Below are 22,233 nucleotides of genomic sequence, written 5' to 3' on the forward strand. Positions count from 1 at the left end.
CTTACCTCGCACAGGTGCCTATATAAGGTACTACATTAGACTGCAGCAAGTCGCAATTTCTGGTGAATTTTATGTCTTTTTATTGGATTCATTTGGCGGCCAGCGACATCCATGATTATCGACGACTCATCTTTAGAAATACATAGAATAGTGATGTTGCGAGACGTCGTCTGCTGTAACCTCATGTCTTCGGCGGCCAATTGATACCTTAAAGCACTAATTTGAACTTACTTATTGGGTGATTAGAAAACTATTTACTGCATAACTTCGGAATCGTAGAGGTAACAGTAGAACAAGTACTAGTTTTGCCATTTCCTTCTACTCCCTTGACCTCTTGCAGGTTGACTGGTAGAAAAATAAGTCCATGATATGATACGTTAATATAACTAGTAAATGGTACAATAATAATATAGACAGAAAAAAAATTATTACTGTTATCTTCGCTCATCTGCGTTATAATTATTATCATTCAGAAGTTTCGTGAAACTTATAACGAAATCCTTTTGTTGAACCCCGATTTTTTTTATTCGTTACATCGTTATTTGAGCAATCAATATGCACTCTTCAATATATCCAAGTGCACACAGTATTCAGGTATCTTTTCAGAGCTTCAGTGGTCAATTTGTTCCGTGCATCCGCTAACAAGCTAAGTGAAGGACGCTCGGGCACTTCCTATAATACACTTTATTTATAATTGTGATATAAATCGCACATAACATAATATATACACACATAAATCACAGTTATATTTCATCAGGACCACGAATAAAATAATGAATCGATGCAACTTAAGCTTTTTTCGAGTAAGTAATCGTATGTTCATCTAAAAAACAGATTTTTCTACTTCTTCAGCTCTGGCAAAGAAATGAAATGATAGTGCAACTAGTCACGAGCCCTGCCAAACGTAATCATTATTGTATTTATATAAACAACATAATAAATCGTGTTGTTGAGAACTTAAAGAGTGTTCAGTTGCCCGCACGGTAGCGGCACGGCCCGGCAGCGTCCGTGGGCCCGCCCAGCGAGCCGCCCGCCCATCGCCAGGGCGCATATAAGCGCGCGCCCGGAGCCTCCGCCACAAGACACTCAGCAGTCGCCGCTCGCCTCGCCCGCCCTTCGCCGCCCAAGTCCATACACGCTACAGGTTGGTCCACTATTTATACTTGGCACTTTTTATTTTTGTGAAAACTTTGTTTTCGGCCAGGGTGTTGTTGAAATGTTAAACAAACTTTTTTTAAGTTTAAACACTTTTGTTTTAAGTTAAACCGGTACTTTAAAAATATAAATACTGAGCATAAGTTAATAGCATTGAATATTTACATTAATAATATAGTAGGTATGGCCGTTACTATGTTATGTACCTAGACTTTTATTATACGAAAAAATATAAAGAACTGGTTTTTAACCGCAAGTTTCCTTTTACCTTGAAAAATTTTGCAGTTGGATTTTCGGGATAGGAAAGTAAACTATTTACCTAACTTTCCCAGATAAAACTGAGAAACTATGTAAGAACTACCAGTTTTTCATGAAAGAAGGAGAAAATAAGTAGAACACTCACTATTTTAGTATTTTTATTCAACAAGTTGTGTATTTGTTTTTAAAAGTAAGTTTTTACGATAAGTAGTTAGTTCAAAGAATCGTTTAATCAATTTTGTTTGAAGCGTACTTTGGTACAGTTTCAAACTTACTTACTTAAACTAGAACTAACACACAAATATGGCGGGTTCAACACAAGCTGCGAATCTTTTGAATATTCAACGCGAGTATTTTAAAAGTATGAAATTGGGTTGAAATATAAATTAAACTTCACAGATAATTATGTAATAACAGGACTAAATTTTAAATTTATTTCCATTTAAATTACTTACCTACAAATTCATAAACTACCTAGTTAGGTTGATACATTCTTTACAAATCATCTCGTAAATTAAATCCTCATCTATCACAATAGTGAAACTGAACAAGCAATTAAGAAACATATCGGCGGAAAACCTTTTCATTTCGTATCGTGTAACGAAGAGCGAAACTAAAAGTTTATACTTAGTCATATCAGCACCGGTTGCTAATCAAACCTTTTTACATATTACTTATGTAGGTTCTGACCACTGCACCTATGGGCGTCTAAACCATATGTGCGGGATTTGCGGCACACAAAGTTAAGGAGGCATGAATGGTTAGGTCACATCATATTTGATTTAGTGTTTCATATTTTATTATACTACATTTAGGTCGAATACTTAATTTCGCTATTGATGGTTATCCACAAGAATTTCTATGTATGTATTTTTCAATTAGCCTTACAATTCAATTGCATGTATCCTGAATTATGTTATTTTTTTCATGGTACACATACAAATCTTTCTTACTTTTATATCAATTATTAAATCCATTAAAGTACTTTAAAAGTTCATCTTTGACTGTTTTATTATTTTATCAGGAGCTGGTGCTGCACACACCGATAGTTCAATTCATATTCTTTGAATTTCAATTTGTATTATAACAAAACCAATGATCCGAATAACGAATGGAGGCTCAAATGATATCTTGTTTTGACAACGACAATAATATGGTAATTCAAAACGAATGTGTGAAATATTCAGCTTTTTCTGAGTGACAAGTACGATTGACAGAATTGGAACATATTCATATCGAGTCAACATAATCAAACTTATAATAGGTATAATAAAATAAACTTATAAAATATTTCAATTTAAGTACTGTAGTTCTTACACAAAACTGTTGCCCCTTGATTTATAAACTATTTAACTTTTTTTAAGATATCTGTTTTACTTCAATATACCTACCGGTGTTAAATCCGGGACAAAACAATAGACTAATGTAAATATAATATCTATCTGAAAAATACCCCTCCCATCTCATCTCAGATAAAAACAAGGTTAAAACCATATTACTAAACTAATATAATAATAATAAACTAATATAATAATAATATGTATAATAAACTAATATAATAATAAATTACTAAACTAATATAAAACTTAAAATTTGTATTAATAATCATATTCTTGTTAAACATGTTTTCATTATTGGTTAATTAGTAGCACGAATAAAAAATAAACATAATATAAAGAACTTTTGAACTTTGTGACACTTTGCATCAGTTTTAGAGTTGCGACTCCTTTTTCATCGAACTTAATAATACTTATAACAAACCTTCCTGTAAAGAAGCCACGTGCAAATAATAATGAGGATAATTTTGTTAATATTTCGCTTAAAATAGAACAAATCAAACGTAATTATAGTCATATAGAGACATGATCAATGAATCTCCTATTCATATAATTTCACAGCGTGTTACGTCATATAAAGTTGCGCTGCTACCTATATTATTTTAAATAGGTATATACAATACTAGACTGTAAATATGCGCACTGTTTAAAATTATTAGGCATTGTGAAAAACCTTAGAACTATCGTAAGTGTAACATTCCTATGTGTTTTTTTTTAAAGCTGGTGCCACGTTGGCTTCATGTGTACATAAAAATATATATAAAATAACAATACAGACATCAAGTGACTCTATAAAAAACGGTTAATGTTTATTGTATGCATATGATAAATTAAAATCAAACACATGAAAAGGCCTGCGGCACATGGAAACTTACCTACAAATTTTAGAATAGAAGTAACAAATATTTTATTGCCAAAAATATTCATTTATAAAAAAGCTTTTAAAAAAAATTACAATACTTTTGCATGCTAACGTGTGCCTCTTCATTGACGAGTCTAGGACACATCTAGTTCATATATTCATTATGTAGCGACTGCTTAAGTTTTCTTGTTTCAATTTTTTTTTCTTATAATGACCCACGTCTGTCTGTGTTGAAGGTAGTATCTTGTTTACATTCTAATCTTAACAAAACTACAACAAATATTATTTGATGATAATTAATCAAATCAATAGACTAATAAATATTTGATTTGAGACCATAATCCTAAAAAAATCACTCTATATAATATTAATAAAGGTCGCTCATACTTCCGACGGAGAGATCGCGGTCGTAACACTCGTCATTGCCTGCCACTAAAACATACACCACGTTTCACATAATACGTCCCCTAGAAATACCCTTACAGTCCTGCATTTAAAACTTACAATAGCTCGTCATATGGGACTTCATAAATGGAACACTCGCACAATAACTTGATTTACGATACAAGGATCTATCTTTTATTTGCATTTTATCATTTTATTCAAAGGAATAAACAATTCATCGCGAAAGCATATTGCATACTGAGAGCTTTCTTGAAAATTAATTTATTCTAAGCGTCTATACTTAATTGCTTTAGCGAATTAGGTAAAGTGTGCCTCGTAGGAGTGAGGAAATTAACCAGATAATTAGTCAAGAATTTATTATGAAATTCAATGTACCAATACGAATTTAGAGCTTAGAACATTTATCCAATCGAAATTGCTTGCCTTTCCCAATACATAAAATATGTGTCCATGGTTCAATAAAAAAATGCGTTTAGATTTAGACCAGAAAATAAAATAAAAAAAACCGGCCAAGTGCGAGTCGGGCTCGCGCACAAAGGGTTCCGTAGTTAAATCAACCTATCTCAAAAACTATAAGAGATACTTTGATCAAACCAAAAATCGTTGAAAGAGTTAATTAGCATGCATCACCTCTATTTTTTTTAGAATTTTATACCCCGTAGTTATAAAAATAGAGGGGGGGGGACATACTTTTTACGACTTTGAGAGCTGATATCTCAAAAACCGTTCACTTTAAGAAAAATGTTTTTAAGAAAACTTTATATCATTTTAAAAGACCTTTCCATTGATACCCCACTCGGGTATGTACATCGAAAAAAAAAATTTCATCCCTCAGTTACATGTATGGGGGGCCCCACCCCCAATTCTTTTTTTTACTATTTAGTGTCATATTTTTGTAGCGGTTCATACAACACATATTCCCATCAAATTTCATCACTGTAGTACTTATAGTTTCCGAGTAAATCGGCTGTGACAGACGGACAGACGGACAGACGGACAGACGGACATGACGAAACTATAAGGGTTCCGTTTTTGCCATTTTGGCTACGGAACCCTAAAAAGTTATTGCTATTTTAGTACAAAACGACCTCGATGTAAAATTGTTTGAAGGAAATTTATCTGACTGAATTTATTAAGGGTAAGTCATGTTGGAATGAGTAAAAGTAAAATAGGTGGTGTGGCCGGGAGTGGGAAAAGAAACAACGTTGTCACAGTTAATAATAAAAACGCATTTTGAGTATCTTTCTCGAAAAAAGTGGACTATAGCAACTCCACATTCCCCATAAATGTAGCGCATGGTAACATTCCTGAGTAGTGCTAATGTGTGATATTGTACAAGTAAAACGCTTACACATTGTACATTGTACATTGTACACCCACAGTATCCAAATAAAACCGGCCAAGTGTGAGTCGGGCTCGCGCACAAAGGGTTCCGTAGCAGCAAAATTACAGTTAAATCAACCTATCTCAAAAACTATAAGAGATACTTTGATCAAACCAAAAATCGTTGAAAGATTTAATTAGCATGCATCACCTCTATTTTTTTTAGAATTTTATACCCCGTAGTTATAAAAATAGAGGGGGGGGGACATACTTTTTACGACTTTGAGAGCTGATATCTCAAAAACCGTTCACTTTAAGAAAAATGTTTTTAAGAAAACTTTATATCATTTTAAAAGACCTTTCCATTGATACCCCACACGGGTATGTACATCGAAAAAAAAAATTTCATCCCTCAGTTACATGTATGGGGGGCCCCACCCCCAATTCTTTTTTTTACTATTTAGTGTCATATTTTTGTAGCGGTTCATACAACACATATTCCCATCAAATTTCATCACTGTAGTACTTATAGTTTCCGAGTAAATCGGCTGTGACAGACGGACAGACGGACAGACGGACAGACGGACATGACGAAACTATAAGGGTTCCGTTTTTGCCATTTTGGCTACGGAACCCTAAAAATGGTGACTTACTTGACTTTGTCCTATGTCCCCTATATGGGGCAGAGAGTTTCTCACAGTGACTCTCCATCGCAAGTGATTAATAATACCTAGTTAATAGCAAATGTAAATAGTCAGCTAAACAGATAAGTTTGATCCTAAGAGAAAGGAATGAATCATAAATCAAATGAAGTTATTTATTCGATTAATAAACAGGAGCTATCTAATATTATATGATTACGTGTACCTTTCGAATCGTATATCGTATCGTAATCGTAGAGAGAGAATATTTGAGAACCTTTAACAGGGTGCTTTTTCACCAGAGATATGCTATGCATCTATCGTGCGATGGTAATATTGTGAAAGAAAAATCTGTTTTACCATTGCTATGCTATGTGGATCAATTTGATTGGTGAATATCTAACTCACCATGCAACTAATCCATCTCCATCTCTGGTGGAAAAGCACCCTAACAATTTTATAAAACACACAGTGTTTAGTGCCATTGGGAATAGTGTTTTCTATTGCAATGTTACGAGTGTAATAAAGTTCAAATTGCCTTGAGCATTGGTAAGCCGACCGCTTTAAACTTTATATGTATAGTCCCTATTCATTTTTGATCCAGTCAGGTCATACCTTGTGTTTATGTGCACGGTAAAATCTCAAAGGAGAATGGCCAAATTGCAATGCAGCCACTGACGAAACATATACTGATGTGTAGCCCATGACTACAGTATATCCTGGTCTAAACTTTATTATTATGAGGCATGGGAGAACGAATATATAGGTGCTAAAAGATCAAGTCTTTGTACTGTACTAGATGTTTCCTTCGAACTAAGTATCGTTTTTAAATGATATTGAATTTGATACACTTGAACGACACTGCATTTATTGTACTTTTGAATACAAAGTTAGCATTTATAAACAATGCAAATTAAGTCGATATATCCTACATATTTAACTCGATCAAAATCTTGTTTGAGTTCCAAGCCTGTGTTTGAATACCTACTCCCACTTTATTTATTCATGTGTCTGTTAGGCATATCATTACTTACAAGAAGGCTCTTCTAAGCTACTTCAAACTGGTAAGGCTAAGAGCCTATTTCACAATATCTGGATAATGGCTACCTGTGGGATAAAAGATGATTTTGCTGACACTCTGTAATAATTTTTTAGATATTTTTTTTTGAAATCTTTATTTTGAGGGTTTGGTACATATAGTGACCATGTCACCCTATTATAAACACATTACATATTTACTAATTACTACAAAATGTCTCTTAGACGAATAGCCATAATTGCTCCCCCGACAACGGAGATGTCAGAGCACTATTGCATCCAAAAAATTCCTTCAGGCTCGGATACATACGGATTATACGCTTTGTCTCTTTTTTCCTCCACTCCATCAATATGTCCTCTTAGATAGTAACAGCGTGTATTTTATCCCACATGCAGGAAATATTGAAACAGGCCCATGATCTAACACCATGACGACAAATTCGGTCGACACCAGTGGCGAAGGGTTCTTTGATGAGATGTCCAGGGTGAGCTGGCCGTACTATTATAGTAATAAGGGTTGTTTCTGTGTGCAGGTGCAGTAATGAGGGCCGCCGGCACACTCCTGGTCCTGGCCGCCGCGCTGCTGGCCGGCTGCGGCGCCGACTCGCATCAGGTCAGCATTCTTCACTATCTTTAATTAGAAAACTAATTAACACCCGTTAAACGCGGTTATTTCTTTTAAATGGTCACAGAGTTATAGTTTCCCTAAAGCGCCCGATATTGGTTAAATGCAATAGTTCTAATCGTTAGGGTAGTTTATTACACGAATGGCTTCATTTCAAACTACTTCATAGATCAAACACACCCGAGTCCGCGTTGTTCTATGGTACAAACAAATGCCTTTGGGCTTTCTAGTGCTGCTACGTCCCGCCGTAGCACTTTCGTAGCACCGCTACGCCACGCCGTAGCACGCTCGTAGCAGCACTACGTCGTAGTCTTTTCGTAGCAATGTTTGTCGTAGTAGCTAGTTGCGAAGCATCATAGGTTCAGATAACAATGGCTAAAACAACCTGTATTTAAAATGTACTACTATTTTAGTGAGAGGAGTAAATAAGAGTGTATTCTTTAAATCAACTAGTGGGAATAAACATATAAAATTATTCATGCATACCAGTGATCAGGAGCTCAGTGAAATTAATAACAAATAAATCCTCCAATCATAGAAACTGTCGCTCGCCCACCGCAAATTTTAAATTGGATTCTTTTAAATACCACCTAAGTTAATTAAACATAAAGCGTCATTTTATAGATTTCATTTTAATGCTAATTGAATGAGTATTATTTTAACAATTTGTGTAAATACCGCGTTGTGGGAACCAGAAAATATAAAATAAATTTTAATTAAGAGATTGGATTAATTTATTTTAAACTACTTAAACTCTTGCGCGTGTGTTAGTCTGGAATTCTGAAATATTGGTCACCTACAGCACTTTGGAACCTACTCATCAACTTGTATTTTAAAAAAAACTGGGAATTTTATCAAATGAAATAGGTTTTAATGTCGGGCACATATACTGTCTTGGCGCTTAGAGCCTTCGTATAGAAACTGCAACATAAAGCCTTCATTTCGTTGACATTGAATGAAGGAGAAACAAACAAACTTACTTTCATACTTATAAACTCCAAATTGGCAATTCATCGCACAAATATTTTTGTTCGGAAAATTATTTTTTAAACAACGTGGCCCGCTGTGGTGGATTTAATCTGTGAAATTTCAATACAGTTTTTGTTTGCGCTCAGACCAAACATATGGGTCGTTCTAGTTTAGAACTTTCGTAGCGCTGTCGTGATAAAAACTACCGTCTACTTTAATATTGTCTATATTTAAAAACATAAAATATTATTATAGGACAGAACATAGCGTACGCCCACCAACCTGTAAAACCTATGTTTCACAAATAAATAATTCTATTTCTATTACTACTAAGTACATTTATCTCGTTGTTTTTAACGCACCGAATGCGTCACTGCTCTCGTTCGATCGTTTTTTGTTAAGCTAGAGTAAACCTCCAGCTGTTCGCATTCTGTGGTATCGAATGATAAGGTGCATTCAAACAGCAGTCCATTTTACATGATTATACATAAGTTGTTTTGTGTTTGTGTTATACCTAGTTATGTGTGCAAACTAGTTCAACCAAAGAACTTCATAGGCTACTGCCGAATAAAAACGCATAGTTACACTAATGCTGTGTGAATATGAATTATGTAACTGATAAAGTTCAATAAAATATATACCCAGTAGACTAAATGTACAGGAATCGTGCTTTAATTAAAATAACCAAGTCTTTCGTCACGACGACCCCTGTATCTATTGATTTGATATTTTAAATGTTAACATTTCATACTGTTTACTGCAGTAAAATTCATGAGATATTTATGTGCATTTTTTTTTGTCAAACAGGAACAAGGAATGAATGGGCACGGAGATCGCTTCGACTCAAACGGTAAGTTGATGCAATCAAATCATTCAAAAAATATGCACTTATTTTTAATAATTACAACTTTTACCACAGGTTATGGTTACTTGGTATTCTTCATCTTTTGACTGATTCTGAAAACACCCTGTATATTTTTATGTGTTTGTTTGGTAGGTATTTTGTATATGGTATGATGGCGGAATGGCATAAATCTTGTGTAATAGTGTGTTACTCCAAAAATAAAGGAAAATAATTTGAATTGAATATTTTTCATTTCGATTTCAAACGATTGCCATTTCGCTGTTTGTCTGCGAAAATTTCTTCAAATAATCACACTACGGTTCAAATATAAACTACGTTAGGTATCTTCTTCACCAAATAATTATATTTTGCACAACTTAGACCTACCAAAATGCATTTAATTCGCACCAAAACTATTTAATAATTTTGATATTATGTAGGTACCTGTTTATCAATTTAGCGTGATCTCTTAATTAAATTATTATGTTTATTTAACTACTTTCTATACTTATAACTTTACCGATTTATTCGCACTGTACATTCTTTGTACTCTAAACCACACTCTATCTTTCAAAACCTACTTTATTCAACAATTATGCACCATATTGTAAAAACGCATACGGTGATGGACTTATGCACGTTTTTCACGAGTTTTTTCAGCGCACCACGAATAAATCTTATCTCATATGCACTGTGCCGTTTTACCATACCGGGAGGTAAGTGAAAATGCTTTACGAATGATATTTGAATGTTATTCCATTCGGGTAAATGCTAATGTGGATCTTATTGTTTCAGATGCCATAGAGGCTCAGGAGGTGGATGATTTACTTCGGTTCTTAGTCGCATACGAGAATAGCCAGGACTATGGCCGGAATATCAACGGGATCGGGGGATCAAGTCTGCTAGGAAGAAACATTAATGGTATCGGGGGATCATCCCTTCTTGGCAGAAACATCAACGGGATTGGCGGGTCATCCCTTTTGGGGAGGAACATCAATGGGATTGGAGGGTCTTCTCTGCTCGGCAGAAACATCAACGGTATAGGAGGATCCTCGCTGTTAGGAAGAAACATTAACGGCATCGGAGGCTCATCCTTGCTTGGTAGAAACATCAACGGGATTGGGGGTTCCTCCCTACTGGGCAGAAACATAAATGGCATCGGCGGGTCCAGCCTGCTCGGCAGAGACGTTGACGACTACCAGAAGCCAAAGCGGTTCATCGATTCTCTCGGCGGTGGGAACTTTGTGAGGAACTTGGACTCCATCGGGGGTGGAAACCTGGTGAAGAAGAACCTGGATGCTCTGGGCGGTCCCAACCTGATCAAGAGAACCCTCGACTCGCTTGGCGGGGGCAATTTGGTCCGTAGTCTGGACTCTATCGGCGGGGGCAACTTCGTCCGCCAACTTGACTCCATTGGTGGAGACAGCCTTGTTTAAATCTAATAAATAAATATATAATTTACTATCCTAACGATACAATCGAGTTCAAAATGTGATAACTTTTAGTTCAGATAAAGAAGTATTCATTTATTTATTGATGTTCGTGTTGATAATCCATATTTTAAAACTGAATAAAACTTTAGCAGTCACTGTGCCTTATTATTAAATAAACTTAATGTAATTACAGTTACTGATGCTCCTGCGATGTATGAACTGTTACCATCAAAAACTTATGTCACCATCCATAACTAGCCACCGTAGCATCTGCCTCACATCTAAAGCTAATAAGTTCCAATACTATATATAGTATAAATGTAAGAGCTTTACAGTTATATTCTATACAGGGTGATTGGAAAGTTGATGTATTCCTTTAAATGGGTTGTAGTCGAAGGCATTTCCAGTCGATTGAACCCCATAATGCATTATCCGAAAATCAACCATTTCTGAGTTATTAAAGTTTTAAGTTTTTTTTTAAATTTTGCCAAAATTTATGTTTAAAGCAAAATATTTCAAAATCCAACGATTTGTTTAATGTTTTTTTGATTGTTTTGCATTGGTGACACCTTAGTCAACTAATTATAATCATTAATTGCGTAATATTTAACTTAATTTAGACACAGTGCTTCAAAATAGATGAAATATTAAGAAAATTTTACGAAAGATGAAATTAAAAAAGCTAATATAAAAAAGAATTTACCTGACAATTTTTCAGGCACTACAGCTTAAAAAAATAATCAATTTATAAGCTTTAAAATGACATATTCCAATCTAAAATCGATTAAGGTATGACCAAGATATAGCCAAAACAACCGCATAGGCGGGCAAATCTCAGTAGGGAAACAAACTACATTTTGTTTATATTTCAAGGTAAAATGTCTTATAACTGGACTTTTTAGAGCTCCGAACCGTTTCCTAATTATTGTTCTCCGATAGCGCGGTCCTTCAAAGGCACAGATCGACTACAAGGTTGCTTCACCGAAATAATGCTTGTCCGATAACATGGTTAGCCGAAAGTACTTTTTGAGGACGATAGGTTCAAAGATAGAATGCTTTTTCGACTGCCCAGTTTAACCACCAAATTGCATCTCCTATAACACTATTCGGTGAAACTTTTCAGCTAAAATATTTGGCACAGTGTTTGAACACGTTAAATTTAAAACAATCATTGTCAAACAGTGCTATTGTCACGTGCAGTAGCATTGGCCAGTAGGCCAATCATGTTTTCGGCGAATTAACCGTCGTCGTACAGTAGTTTTATGGAACCGGGTTGTGAAGAATTATTTTGTTTTACCAATCATAATTGAAAATTACAATCGGCTAACCGTGTTATCGGACAAGCATTATTTCGGTGAAACAACCTTGTCCTAGATCAGTGCATTTGAGGAACCGCACTATTGGAACACAATAATTTGTAAACGGTTCGGATAAGTCCAGTTACAATACTTTTTACCTTTAAATTTGAACAAAATCTTGTTTGTTTCCCTACTGAGATTTGCCCGCCTATGCGGTTGTTTTGGCTATATCTTGGCCATACCTTAATCGATTTTAGATTTGAATATCTCATTTTAAAGCTTATAAATTGATTATGTTTTTAAAGCTGTAGTGCCTGAAAAATTATCAGATAAAATTCTTTTTTAAATTAGCTTTTTTATTTTCATCTTTCGTAAAATTTTCTTAATGTTTCATCTATTTTGAAGCACTGTGTCTAAATTAAGTTAAATATTACGCAATCAATGATTATGATTAGTTGACTAAGGTGTCAACAATGCAAAACAATTAAAAAAGTATTTAAAAAATCGTTGGTTTTTAAAATATTTTGCTTTTAAACATAAATTTTGGCAAAATAAAAAAAAAACTTAATACTTAAATAACTCAGAAATGGTTGACTTTCGGATAATGCATTATGGGGTTCAATCGACTGGAAATGCCTTCGACTACAACCCATTTAAAGGAATACATCGACTTACCAATCACTCTGTATAACAGATTTTAATTTGCAATACGGTGAGGTGGTAGAGATGCAGGTATGCATAGATTTTCTCCTAATTATTTGATAATGTCGACTCTATCTTCAATTCAATTTATCATAATGTTTCTCTTCGTCCATTTACTTTCACCCTTTATGTACATACTTTATGAATCAATACACACTTTTAGCCAGCATTTATAAATTCTGTCACCTGTTTTCAAACCCTCTTCGCAACTCTAGGATTCATCACCAAACTATCATCAACCCACTAACAACAAGAGTTATTTCATCACGCACTCCCACATCTCACCCTAATCTTCTACCTCCACATCATCTTCACACCTGTCTCTGTCTTCCTCTATTCACCGTTCATTGCACTTGCACCCGTGTAGATCACAAGACTCGAACCCTGGACCCTGCGGGCGGGGGCCGCGCGCGCCCGGCGCGGGAGGCTCGCACGCTGTTCCTGTTCTACAACCCCTATAGTGGGGATCTGTTGCCTGGGTAAGTGGTTAAGGTATAGACGGGGGTTTTATCAGTGGGCGACTGTCCCAAGTGATGGTGATGGTAGAGTATAGGTTATAGCATATTTATGTTACCTTTTAGCAGATACGTATTCTGTTTTTGTACATTGATCTGCTTTGACTAGATTACTGATAAATTTCACGCAGTTAGTTGCTAATAAATAATTCGAAAAAAATTGGGTAGGTACTATCAGGATTTGGTTAACAAAATGATCTAAACAAAATATTATAATTGACCTAAAACAACATTCTTTACAACAATCAACTCAATCTCACTTAATCAAAAATACGAAGAAATACCCACATTGCAAAAGAACAAGAACCTTCACTGAATCCCTTGGCCAGTGGCGACTGGGGGTCACTCTACATCCCGAAAAACTAACAACTCTTCCTCGTTGTATTAAACGTGTCGATGGCACGACAGCTCTCGTTCGTTCGTTTTTCGTCAGTATAGAGTGACCCTCCTGCACACCCGCGGGGCAGCATGCAACGTCCATGCCGCCCCACTGCACAGTAATGCCACATCATTACTCTTCAATACTATCGAAGTAGGCATTCGTATTTACAGTCACGAGCAAAGAAACAGTTCCACTTACAAAATTATGACACCAAATTGTCCCAATAAATTTAATGTATTTAGTTAGATATTGCAGAAGGCATCATTAAGTTTTTTTTTCATTTAAGAATAATGTGCTGCTTTTCTCACTGGAACTTTTTCATTGCCCGTGAGTGTATTTTATTATAATTATCAAGGGTATAGATTGTATCATCATCATCACGACCCATTACGTCCCCACTGCTGGGGCACCTTCCAATGAAGGAAGGGTTTAGGCCTAGTCCACCACGCTGGCCAAGTGCGGGTTGGTGGACCCCAACACAAGCTAGCTTGTGCTGAGAGAGTTGTCGGGTAAGTGGGCAACCCGACTGTCAGATGTTTTCAAGCTGCCCGAAGGCCTCTGACTAGGCTTAACGACTGCTGCCGAAGCAGTAACCGGGACCCACGGCTTAACGTGCCGTCCGAAGCACGGAAGCGTCCAGAAAAGCACCACTTGAAATTGGTCACCCATCCAATGGCTGACCGTGTCAGTTGTTGCTTAACCTCAGCGATCAGTTACGATCACTGAGGCCCGCTCGACTACGGACGCTTCGGATAGATTGTATAGAACCATATAATTTGGATGAAAAATTAAAATCACAAGTTAGTAAATATGGGTAATAGGTAATAACCAACATAGTAAAAGTTAACTAGATTTTACATTATCTTTACATATTTTTTAAACCAACATTGCTAAGTAATTGGATTGTAGACTGTGAGCCTTTTTACGTCGAGTAAGTGGCCAAATCATGTCAAGCATTCTAGTTAGTTAGAAAAAGTGGGCTTTTCATAAAAAAAATAAGGTTTCTTTTCAATTTGTATTGTTTGATAACAATAGACACTCCCAAAAGGTTGAAATAGATATAAAAGCCAAAGATTTTAATACTTTTAAAAATATTAACTTACTATTGATGCTTGCTTTGTTTACTCTTTAATATCACGAAAGTTGACTGAAACTGTTTGCTAGAAGCGATAAACCCTTCGATTCATTAAATAACATTATTGATTCACGAAGTGTTTAGCAATTGAATAGAGTACTCGTTAAACTTAATTCAAATTGTTAAGCCAATGTAATAAAATTATACTGTTATTGCCGTAAAATATGATGGATGATTGGTTGGATATCCAAATAAACTTGTGCCGATTAATAAAAAAAAGCTATCCGTTAATTAAATACAGGTGAAACTTTACATATTGGGAATCGATCACGGTAAGGGCAACATCAAACTTCAATGCGAAAAAGTTTAATAAAGGTGATATTTATAATGCTTTTTTTGCTATTAACACTCGCTCATCTTTCAGTAGTCCAGAAATTAAATTAGATAGGGCAACAAGAAGGACCGAAATAGAATGAAAAATAGCATAATTTATATTAAGTACTTACCTATACATTACCTGATCGCAAAAAGGATATTAAAAAAGTAAAGTAACTTCGCTTTAAATGCAATCGAAAATCTAAGGGAAATACGGGGCGATAATAATCTAATGTCGAAAGTACAAAAATGGTCGAGCAAAATTTATGTGACCCCCTTTCAGTTTACTTAAATACCTGCACAATTTATAGGTACATATATTTGGTCAGATGTTGTTTACGATAAGTACTCGTTTTATTGAATTTCATCCACATTTTTTAAAATGAGATGAATTGTTGGGTTAATGTTTCTATTGGGTCACCCACTCATAAAATGCTACCGTCTAAACTAAATATTTCTCTTATATCACAACAGCCATCAGTAACGAAAACCCTCGGATACACAAAGCTAGGCCTTAATCTAGGATAACAAGCTAGTGCTTGCTCGCCTGTAACTAACCTTGCCTAGGTCATGGCGGCGCATGTAATAGCTTTGTTGATACACCTACTGTTTATGGCTCGAAACTTTGAAATCTTACTAAGATTACAGTCAACAAAAGAGACAAGTATTCGTCGGAAGGGATTTTTAATATTAATGACGAATGATGGCTGATTCGAAGATCGCTCATTTATTCATTATCGTAACTATACTGAGAGCTAATGTATGAATACTAATACAATATAAGTATTCTTCAATTAAGTAATTAATCTTCCAACTATTACTATTTCTTAACTAGATAATATTTATTATAAATACGTGTAAAATGATTTGTTTACGGATGTTCGATTGGTGATCCGGCAGATTAGAATACGTTTGAAAATGAAGTTGCTTGAAATACTTAAGTAATTATAAAAAGCACGGGTAAAGCCCGTAGTTAATGTTTGTGTAGTGTTTTTACTTTATATGCTTATTTCAAATGATACAGGTTCGATTCACCGGCATCGGACAGAGGCAAAAGAAACTTCGATGAAATTGACAGGTACGTGGAAACTAAAATATGATTACTTATTTGCATATATTTAATTAATTAAAAGTTAGTTACTTAAAATGACAGTTAATTAATTAAAAGATAAAATTGTTGAAATTATGTTTGTATTCATATTTTTCTTGTGTGCAATCAACATTTTAAACTATAGTTTAAACGGCGTTTACCTTTTTTCTAAAGTGGTAGGTATTTCTAAGCCAAAAGGAGAGACTCAGGACACGTTACAAACAAGCGTTACTTAGCCATTTTTGGATATTAATTAACCATGACAATAAAATCTTATCACCAAAACGAAATTTGTTATTGCAATTTAATCGACAGTTAATCTGTGCGTAAACCCTCAGGTCTGGCCTAGACAGCTTCGCCAACAAGCGTTCGTTCGACGAGATCGACAACTCCATGATGCCGTTCCCACACGCCAAGCGGTTCCTGCGCTACTACCGACCCACCTTCCTGGGCGCCCCCGAGTGAGTCCACTTCATCATCAGCCAGCGACCTTCCAGTGTCTCATTTGAAGGCATCTCGAAAGGAACACCATAATTCTGTGTTCAAGAAATACCACCAGGCTTGTCCACCAGTGCGGAGCGGAGAAATTGACCAATGAAATTGCATAAAAACTCCGCTCAAGCTATTTGCGCTCCACTCATTGGAAGATTTTTGCTTCGCACGCCGCTCCGCACTGGTGGACAGGTAGCCTTACGCTGGGTAGCCAGTAACTGACACTAAACAGACTGGTCCAGTGTTTGTCACCGACACGCTAATGACGCTAAGAAGAATACGTTCCCGGAATTGACCAAACATTTTTTTAGAGTGTTCAATAAGAAAACGGGCTATCAGGAGGCTCAGGCCTCTTAAAAGAATAGTTAAAAACTCTATCCTCGGCTTTGCCTCAATGACTTTAAGTTTGAGGATAAATAAAAGCTTTGTCCAAAACAGTGCATGGCTAAGGTTAATTGACTACTTTTTCCCCAGTTTCGACAGGAAGCGAACACGCGCGGACTACCCCATGGACGAGATCGACGTGTCGCAGTTCCCCATCGGCTCCAAGCGCTCCGAGCCCTTCCACAACCTGGCCTTCCGATAAGCACCCCACTCAGCACTAGCGTATGGGTTCTCCACACTTACTAGCAGTCCAGGGGCTTACGGCCCGAACGCATATACACAATACGACAGTGGGAAGGAGACATTTTCGCTACATTATAGTTGAATTTTCCTGTTATAGTTTTACCTTTGTTTTGCGAGTTAATCAATTTGCATGAAATGGGAGAGCAATACTGAAGCAGGAAGATTTGACTTGAAATGCCAGTTTCAACAGCTCTTTCTACCGATGACTGATAGTTACTTTTATTTAGGATTTTGACAGATTAAAATTTGCTATGTGTCAATTTGGTGTCAATATCGTATAAATATTTACTTACCAGCAGTCAACTGTAGATATAGTTATTTAAACAGCCAGTAACGTGAGTCGTGGCGTAACGTAAGTGTGGAGCTTCCATAAGATTCAAGTTCACATGAACGCGCTTCTAAAATCTTCTTATATGATGTTATATCTTTGAATCTATTAATAGTTTATTATAGACAGGCTTTCATTGACCAATAAAGCCCAATTTTCATTATTAAAAAAATGTTAGAAAAGTCTTTTTTTTACTGTTAGGATTACGTTCGTCAATATATTAACCGTCGATTAGAAATATCTGCTCTATAAAAAAATACATGTTTTAATTTTACTTTTTACTACTTGTTTAACTCTCGGTTACCGTTAGCACTCACTGCAGTAACTTTCTACACTACAGATACATTAAAACTTTTTGTTAAGTAAATAAGAATCTCATGGAATTTATGTCTTTACCTTTCCATAGTACCTACTGGATAAGGGAGGGCTTATAAATGTTATTTTGTTTTGTTATAACTCGTTAAGTAAGTACTCAAATTTCATTATAAATGATATTTTGGTTGTTGTATAAATAATTATTACTTATATTGATATGAATATTGGAGAATATTTTAACTTGAAATCCTAGTTCTTTTAGGTGTACGACATAAGTTTGTATGTAGCTTAGGTTAATTATTGAAGAGATTATTAAAATACAAATTACCAAAATTTGAAAAAGTATGCTTAATTTCCAATACCCTTATATTATACTATCACTATTATTCACTATTCCTTTAAATATGACACTAATATAATTAGTACATATTTGCCTATTAAAAAAATACGGCCCTATATACCTATCAAATTTAAAAGCGTTAAAGGATGTATCTTCTAGATATTAAAGATACTTTTACCTACTTTACCAGTAATTTATTTACACCACATAATAATACAGAGTGTGGAAAGGGGTCTTAGTTCCAAACATGTGATAAAATTTGATAGAGACAGACTATCCTCAGACCAACTAAAAAGAGACTATCGTGTATTTACAAAATGGAAGGTTCGGAAATGCTCTGTACATTTTACCAAATGCTTTTAACCAGACGTGACCCAGGGTCATTCAATAAGACGATCTCAAAGGGGGGTGTTATAAGATTAACGTGTCTGTGTATATGTTATGAGTACTTGTCGCACCTTCAGTATAAAAGGGGCTTAACTCTAAATTTCACGATACTGAGTTACAGTCATAGAAAGACCAAAAAAGGTATGCTCTATTCGATGACCACGAAAACAGAGGCATTTTTATGATAGAATGAGAAATCCGATACTTCCGCCTCTATTATACGGGGACCTACCGCACCCCCCCGCTTCGTGTAAGAGTGACGTAACCAGTGATGTGCCAACGGTGATATAGACAGGTCGTCGCAGGTTTAGTTTTATACAGGTTTAAAACCGATTGTTCCTCTTTAGTTCTGTACTTCTATTGTATTGTAATTCACCCTTTAGAAGAAAATAGGCTCATATCGTAAAACATCCATCAATCATTAAATTATTTTAGTGTTAAATAGACCTTTTGAGACTTATAGCAATATTATTTAAAAAAAAAACAGAATTAAAAAGGCCTTTTTAAAAGTATTGAGTTCAGAACAATAAAGGCTTAAGTAATACTAGGTTTTGGTAAAAAAATCATAAAATATTATTTATAGTACAAGAGCTTTACGTCTATTATATTAACAAAAAATCCCATTTTCACCCATATTAGTTAAATCAATACGATCAAAGTTGAAAATGAAAATTTCCGGATCGTTTTTTGCGATTTGCCAACAATTTAGTTTTTTGAATTAAGCCTCTATTATCCTGAGGGTGCGTTGTGTATCTGTCTGTGGTAACTGTAGCGTAGCTCCGTAACGGCTGAACCGATTTTCATTTTTTTTGTGACAGGTCAGGACAGTCGTAGGCGTAGTGTGTAAAGGCATAGAGGTGATGGCATTACTACACCTGCACCTATATTTTGTATATATATTCCAAAAGTATAAGAACAGGGGATAAATTTAATCTCTATGTACACTCGCGAACAATTATTTTTAATACATTTAAGTAATTAAAATTGGACTTATGAGCTCTGCTACAATTTATTCTGCCGTTTAATATAGATTAATAGCTAGTTAAAATATATGAATACAGTTGAAATTATACATTTATCGGTCAGTCTTCAAGGAAATACTTAGTAAGTAAGTATTTTTGTCACAGTCTGGAGCAACGATTATTTATACAATTCACGTAAATACGTCTCCTTATTTATCTGTAGCACGTGCTAGGGGCATCTGCATTATCGCAACCGTTCTAGTACGGACGGTAGTTATAGAAATAAAATACCGTTTTGCTTATAGTGAAACGACCGGCCAGACCTTTCATAAAAATGTTTTAGCAAATTATGATGACGTGTTAAGTGGGTTACAGTGTTAGTTACTTTTCACACACGGCATTTGAAGTATAAGCTTTTTAAGTTTCTTAGTACTTATGTTTCACTGTTATATGCTAAGCTACACTCGTTGGTATGTTTTAGAGGTACCTAGTACGTTAGCACTCGCGAGCAATGAAAAAGTTCCATTTGCCATTGCCAGTCTTCAGCCCAGGGTGTGCCGGACGTGTAAAGTACTTACTGAAGATATGCCAATCAGAAATGCTCCTTTCAACCCTCATACAAATGCATACCTACGACAATGACACAGACAGCTCGGGAAATGATGCATTGGATCACACTCAACCCTTGGTTATTTTCCGTCATACTTAAGTACAACTAGGTATAATAACAGCTCAGAGTCCGCCAACGCTAACTTTGCATAGGTTTAACGACATTTTTGTTGAACCTCTAGCCCAATATTGATAAGAAGAATCAGACGTAATATATCAGTGTCAGACATTACAAAGAATAATTGTTGCCGTAATTATTACGTTTTCTGTTGGCACTTGTTTCTATTGCAAAGTTTGCCTTGTCGCACTCTACCTACACACGGCGTCTGCAAACAAATCACGCAGTTTAATTCCCAGCGGTGACTGTCGCCGACATACTTCATAAATGTTATTTGAGTGGCTCATAAAACTAGGTGCGACACCAGAGAGTTTCGACTAATTAAAAGTTCATTTTCTAAAGCGAGTGAGCACTGAGAAGGCAACATAATCCTACTCGTCGAGGGGAAGTGTGGCTGAGCCACAACTTAAACGGATGTGGTTTTAGCGTTGCATAAAATGTGCGAGAAATAACAGAGAGAGCTGAAATGACGTATGTTTTCTTTTTCTATTCGGGGTTAAATTCACTCATGTTTCGCGTAGCGGGAAAACGCGTTGTTATTGTTGCATAAAACTCACTCATTTTAACATTCCTGTAAAAGCGTGGCTAGAGCTGAACTAGCAAGCAACAGCGGAAATTAGATTATCCGTTAGAAAATGAACCTACCTTTAGAAAGGTCACTAAAATTCCACCCTGTCGGTATAACCGTCAAAGTTACGATATCGCTTGGTGTATTTATAAGTAAATACTAAGTAGTTCACGGATGGCTCACATGGTTCACATGGGTCGCTCTCCACTCTGATAATCCAAGTGTCTGCATGAGGAAGGCCGAGGAAAGCATATTATAAGACTGTTAGTTAGTTGAGGATTCTATCAAAACACACATGTGTTTACCTGATGATGAACTGATGTGGTCATCAATTTAAGACATGTTTTATATGTCTTAATTTGGCATTTCAAAGCATTGATCTAGGTTTCATCTAAATTAGTTGAGCCGAAGATGATTCAGTATATAATCAATACATTATTTTACATAGACTTTGTATTTATGTACAAGTGTATAGTAAATAGGTTCACAGCTCGTCTCTGTCAGATAGTTTGCTGTACTCACAACAAAGTTACATTAAACTATTGGACGACATCTCTCAAAGTTTTGCCATTGCAAGTAATAATTGGGTTTCCATAACACGAAGCTTAACTTAAGGTTCTAAACATTATTAAGCTCAAAGCTTTTACTAATACACAAAATAATAGTAGTTAAAAGCATTTTAATTTTTAATGCACATGTCTAATGAGAAAATCTTAGTAGGTAAGTACCTAAGCAGATATTTCGGTAGTTTAATTCGTTTTTTATTTTATTTACCAAACTTCTCAAGTCTATCAATGTTATGACGTCTTGTAAGCCACGATGCCTGAGAACCTGAGTAAAAAATAGTGTACCTATTATTTTTATCGTACATTTTCTGCCGATATCGTTAACGATGCGAGCAGTAGGAAACGCACTGTCACTGCGGGTAATAAAGTCTGAAGTCTAGATACCTCATAATAAATTACTGAAAAAGTATGGGTCACGTTAGCTAAAGCTGTTGGAAAATTTAGACACATACAAATAGATACACTCACGAGCAATGAAAAAGTTCCAGTGAGAAGCGCCGTCTGCAATATTGAAGTAAATTTAACAGCGCATCAGAATATAACCAACTAAACTTAAATATTGTGTTACATTGTTAACGTGGTCAAGTCAGTCGT

The 22,233-nt window shown here is 35.5% G+C and overlaps 1 protein-coding gene across 1 annotated transcript; it reads left to right on the top strand.

The window, feature by feature from the left end:
* Positions 1–998: 998 nt before the first annotated feature.
* On the top strand, positions 999–17,443 carry LOC105388310. Its single transcript, XM_048622577.1, has 8 exons — positions 999–1,144; positions 7,553–7,632; positions 9,421–9,463; positions 10,253–10,887; positions 12,987–13,369; positions 16,262–16,315; positions 16,666–16,788; positions 17,294–17,443. Exons 2-8 carry the CDS (start codon positions 7,561–7,563, stop codon positions 17,403–17,405), a joined length of 1,422 nt encoding a protein of 473 aa, XP_048478534.1. The 5' UTR covers positions 999–1,144; positions 7,553–7,560; the 3' UTR covers positions 17,406–17,443.
* Positions 17,444–22,233: the final 4,790 nt, after the last annotated feature.

Source organism: Plutella xylostella, chromosome 8 (genome assembly GCF_932276165.1).
Source record: "Plutella xylostella chromosome 8, ilPluXylo3.1, whole genome shotgun sequence".
Lineage (NCBI taxonomy): Eukaryota > Metazoa > Arthropoda > Insecta > Lepidoptera > Plutellidae > Plutella > Plutella xylostella.

Bases quoted from the DNA above. Each gene is read 5' to 3' on its own strand.
- LOC105388310 (XM_048622577.1), top strand. From the start codon at position 7,561: ATGAGGGCCGCCGGCACACTCCTGGTCCTGGCCGCCGCGCTGCTGGCC. The intron at 13,370-16,261 runs GTAAGTGGTTAA...CAAATGATACAG, and splicing joins AGTGGGGATCTGTTGCCTGG to GTTCGATTCACCGGCATCGG. The intron at 16,789-17,293 runs GTGAGTCCACTT...CTTTTTCCCCAG, and splicing joins ACCTTCCTGGGCGCCCCCGA to TTTCGACAGGAAGCGAACAC.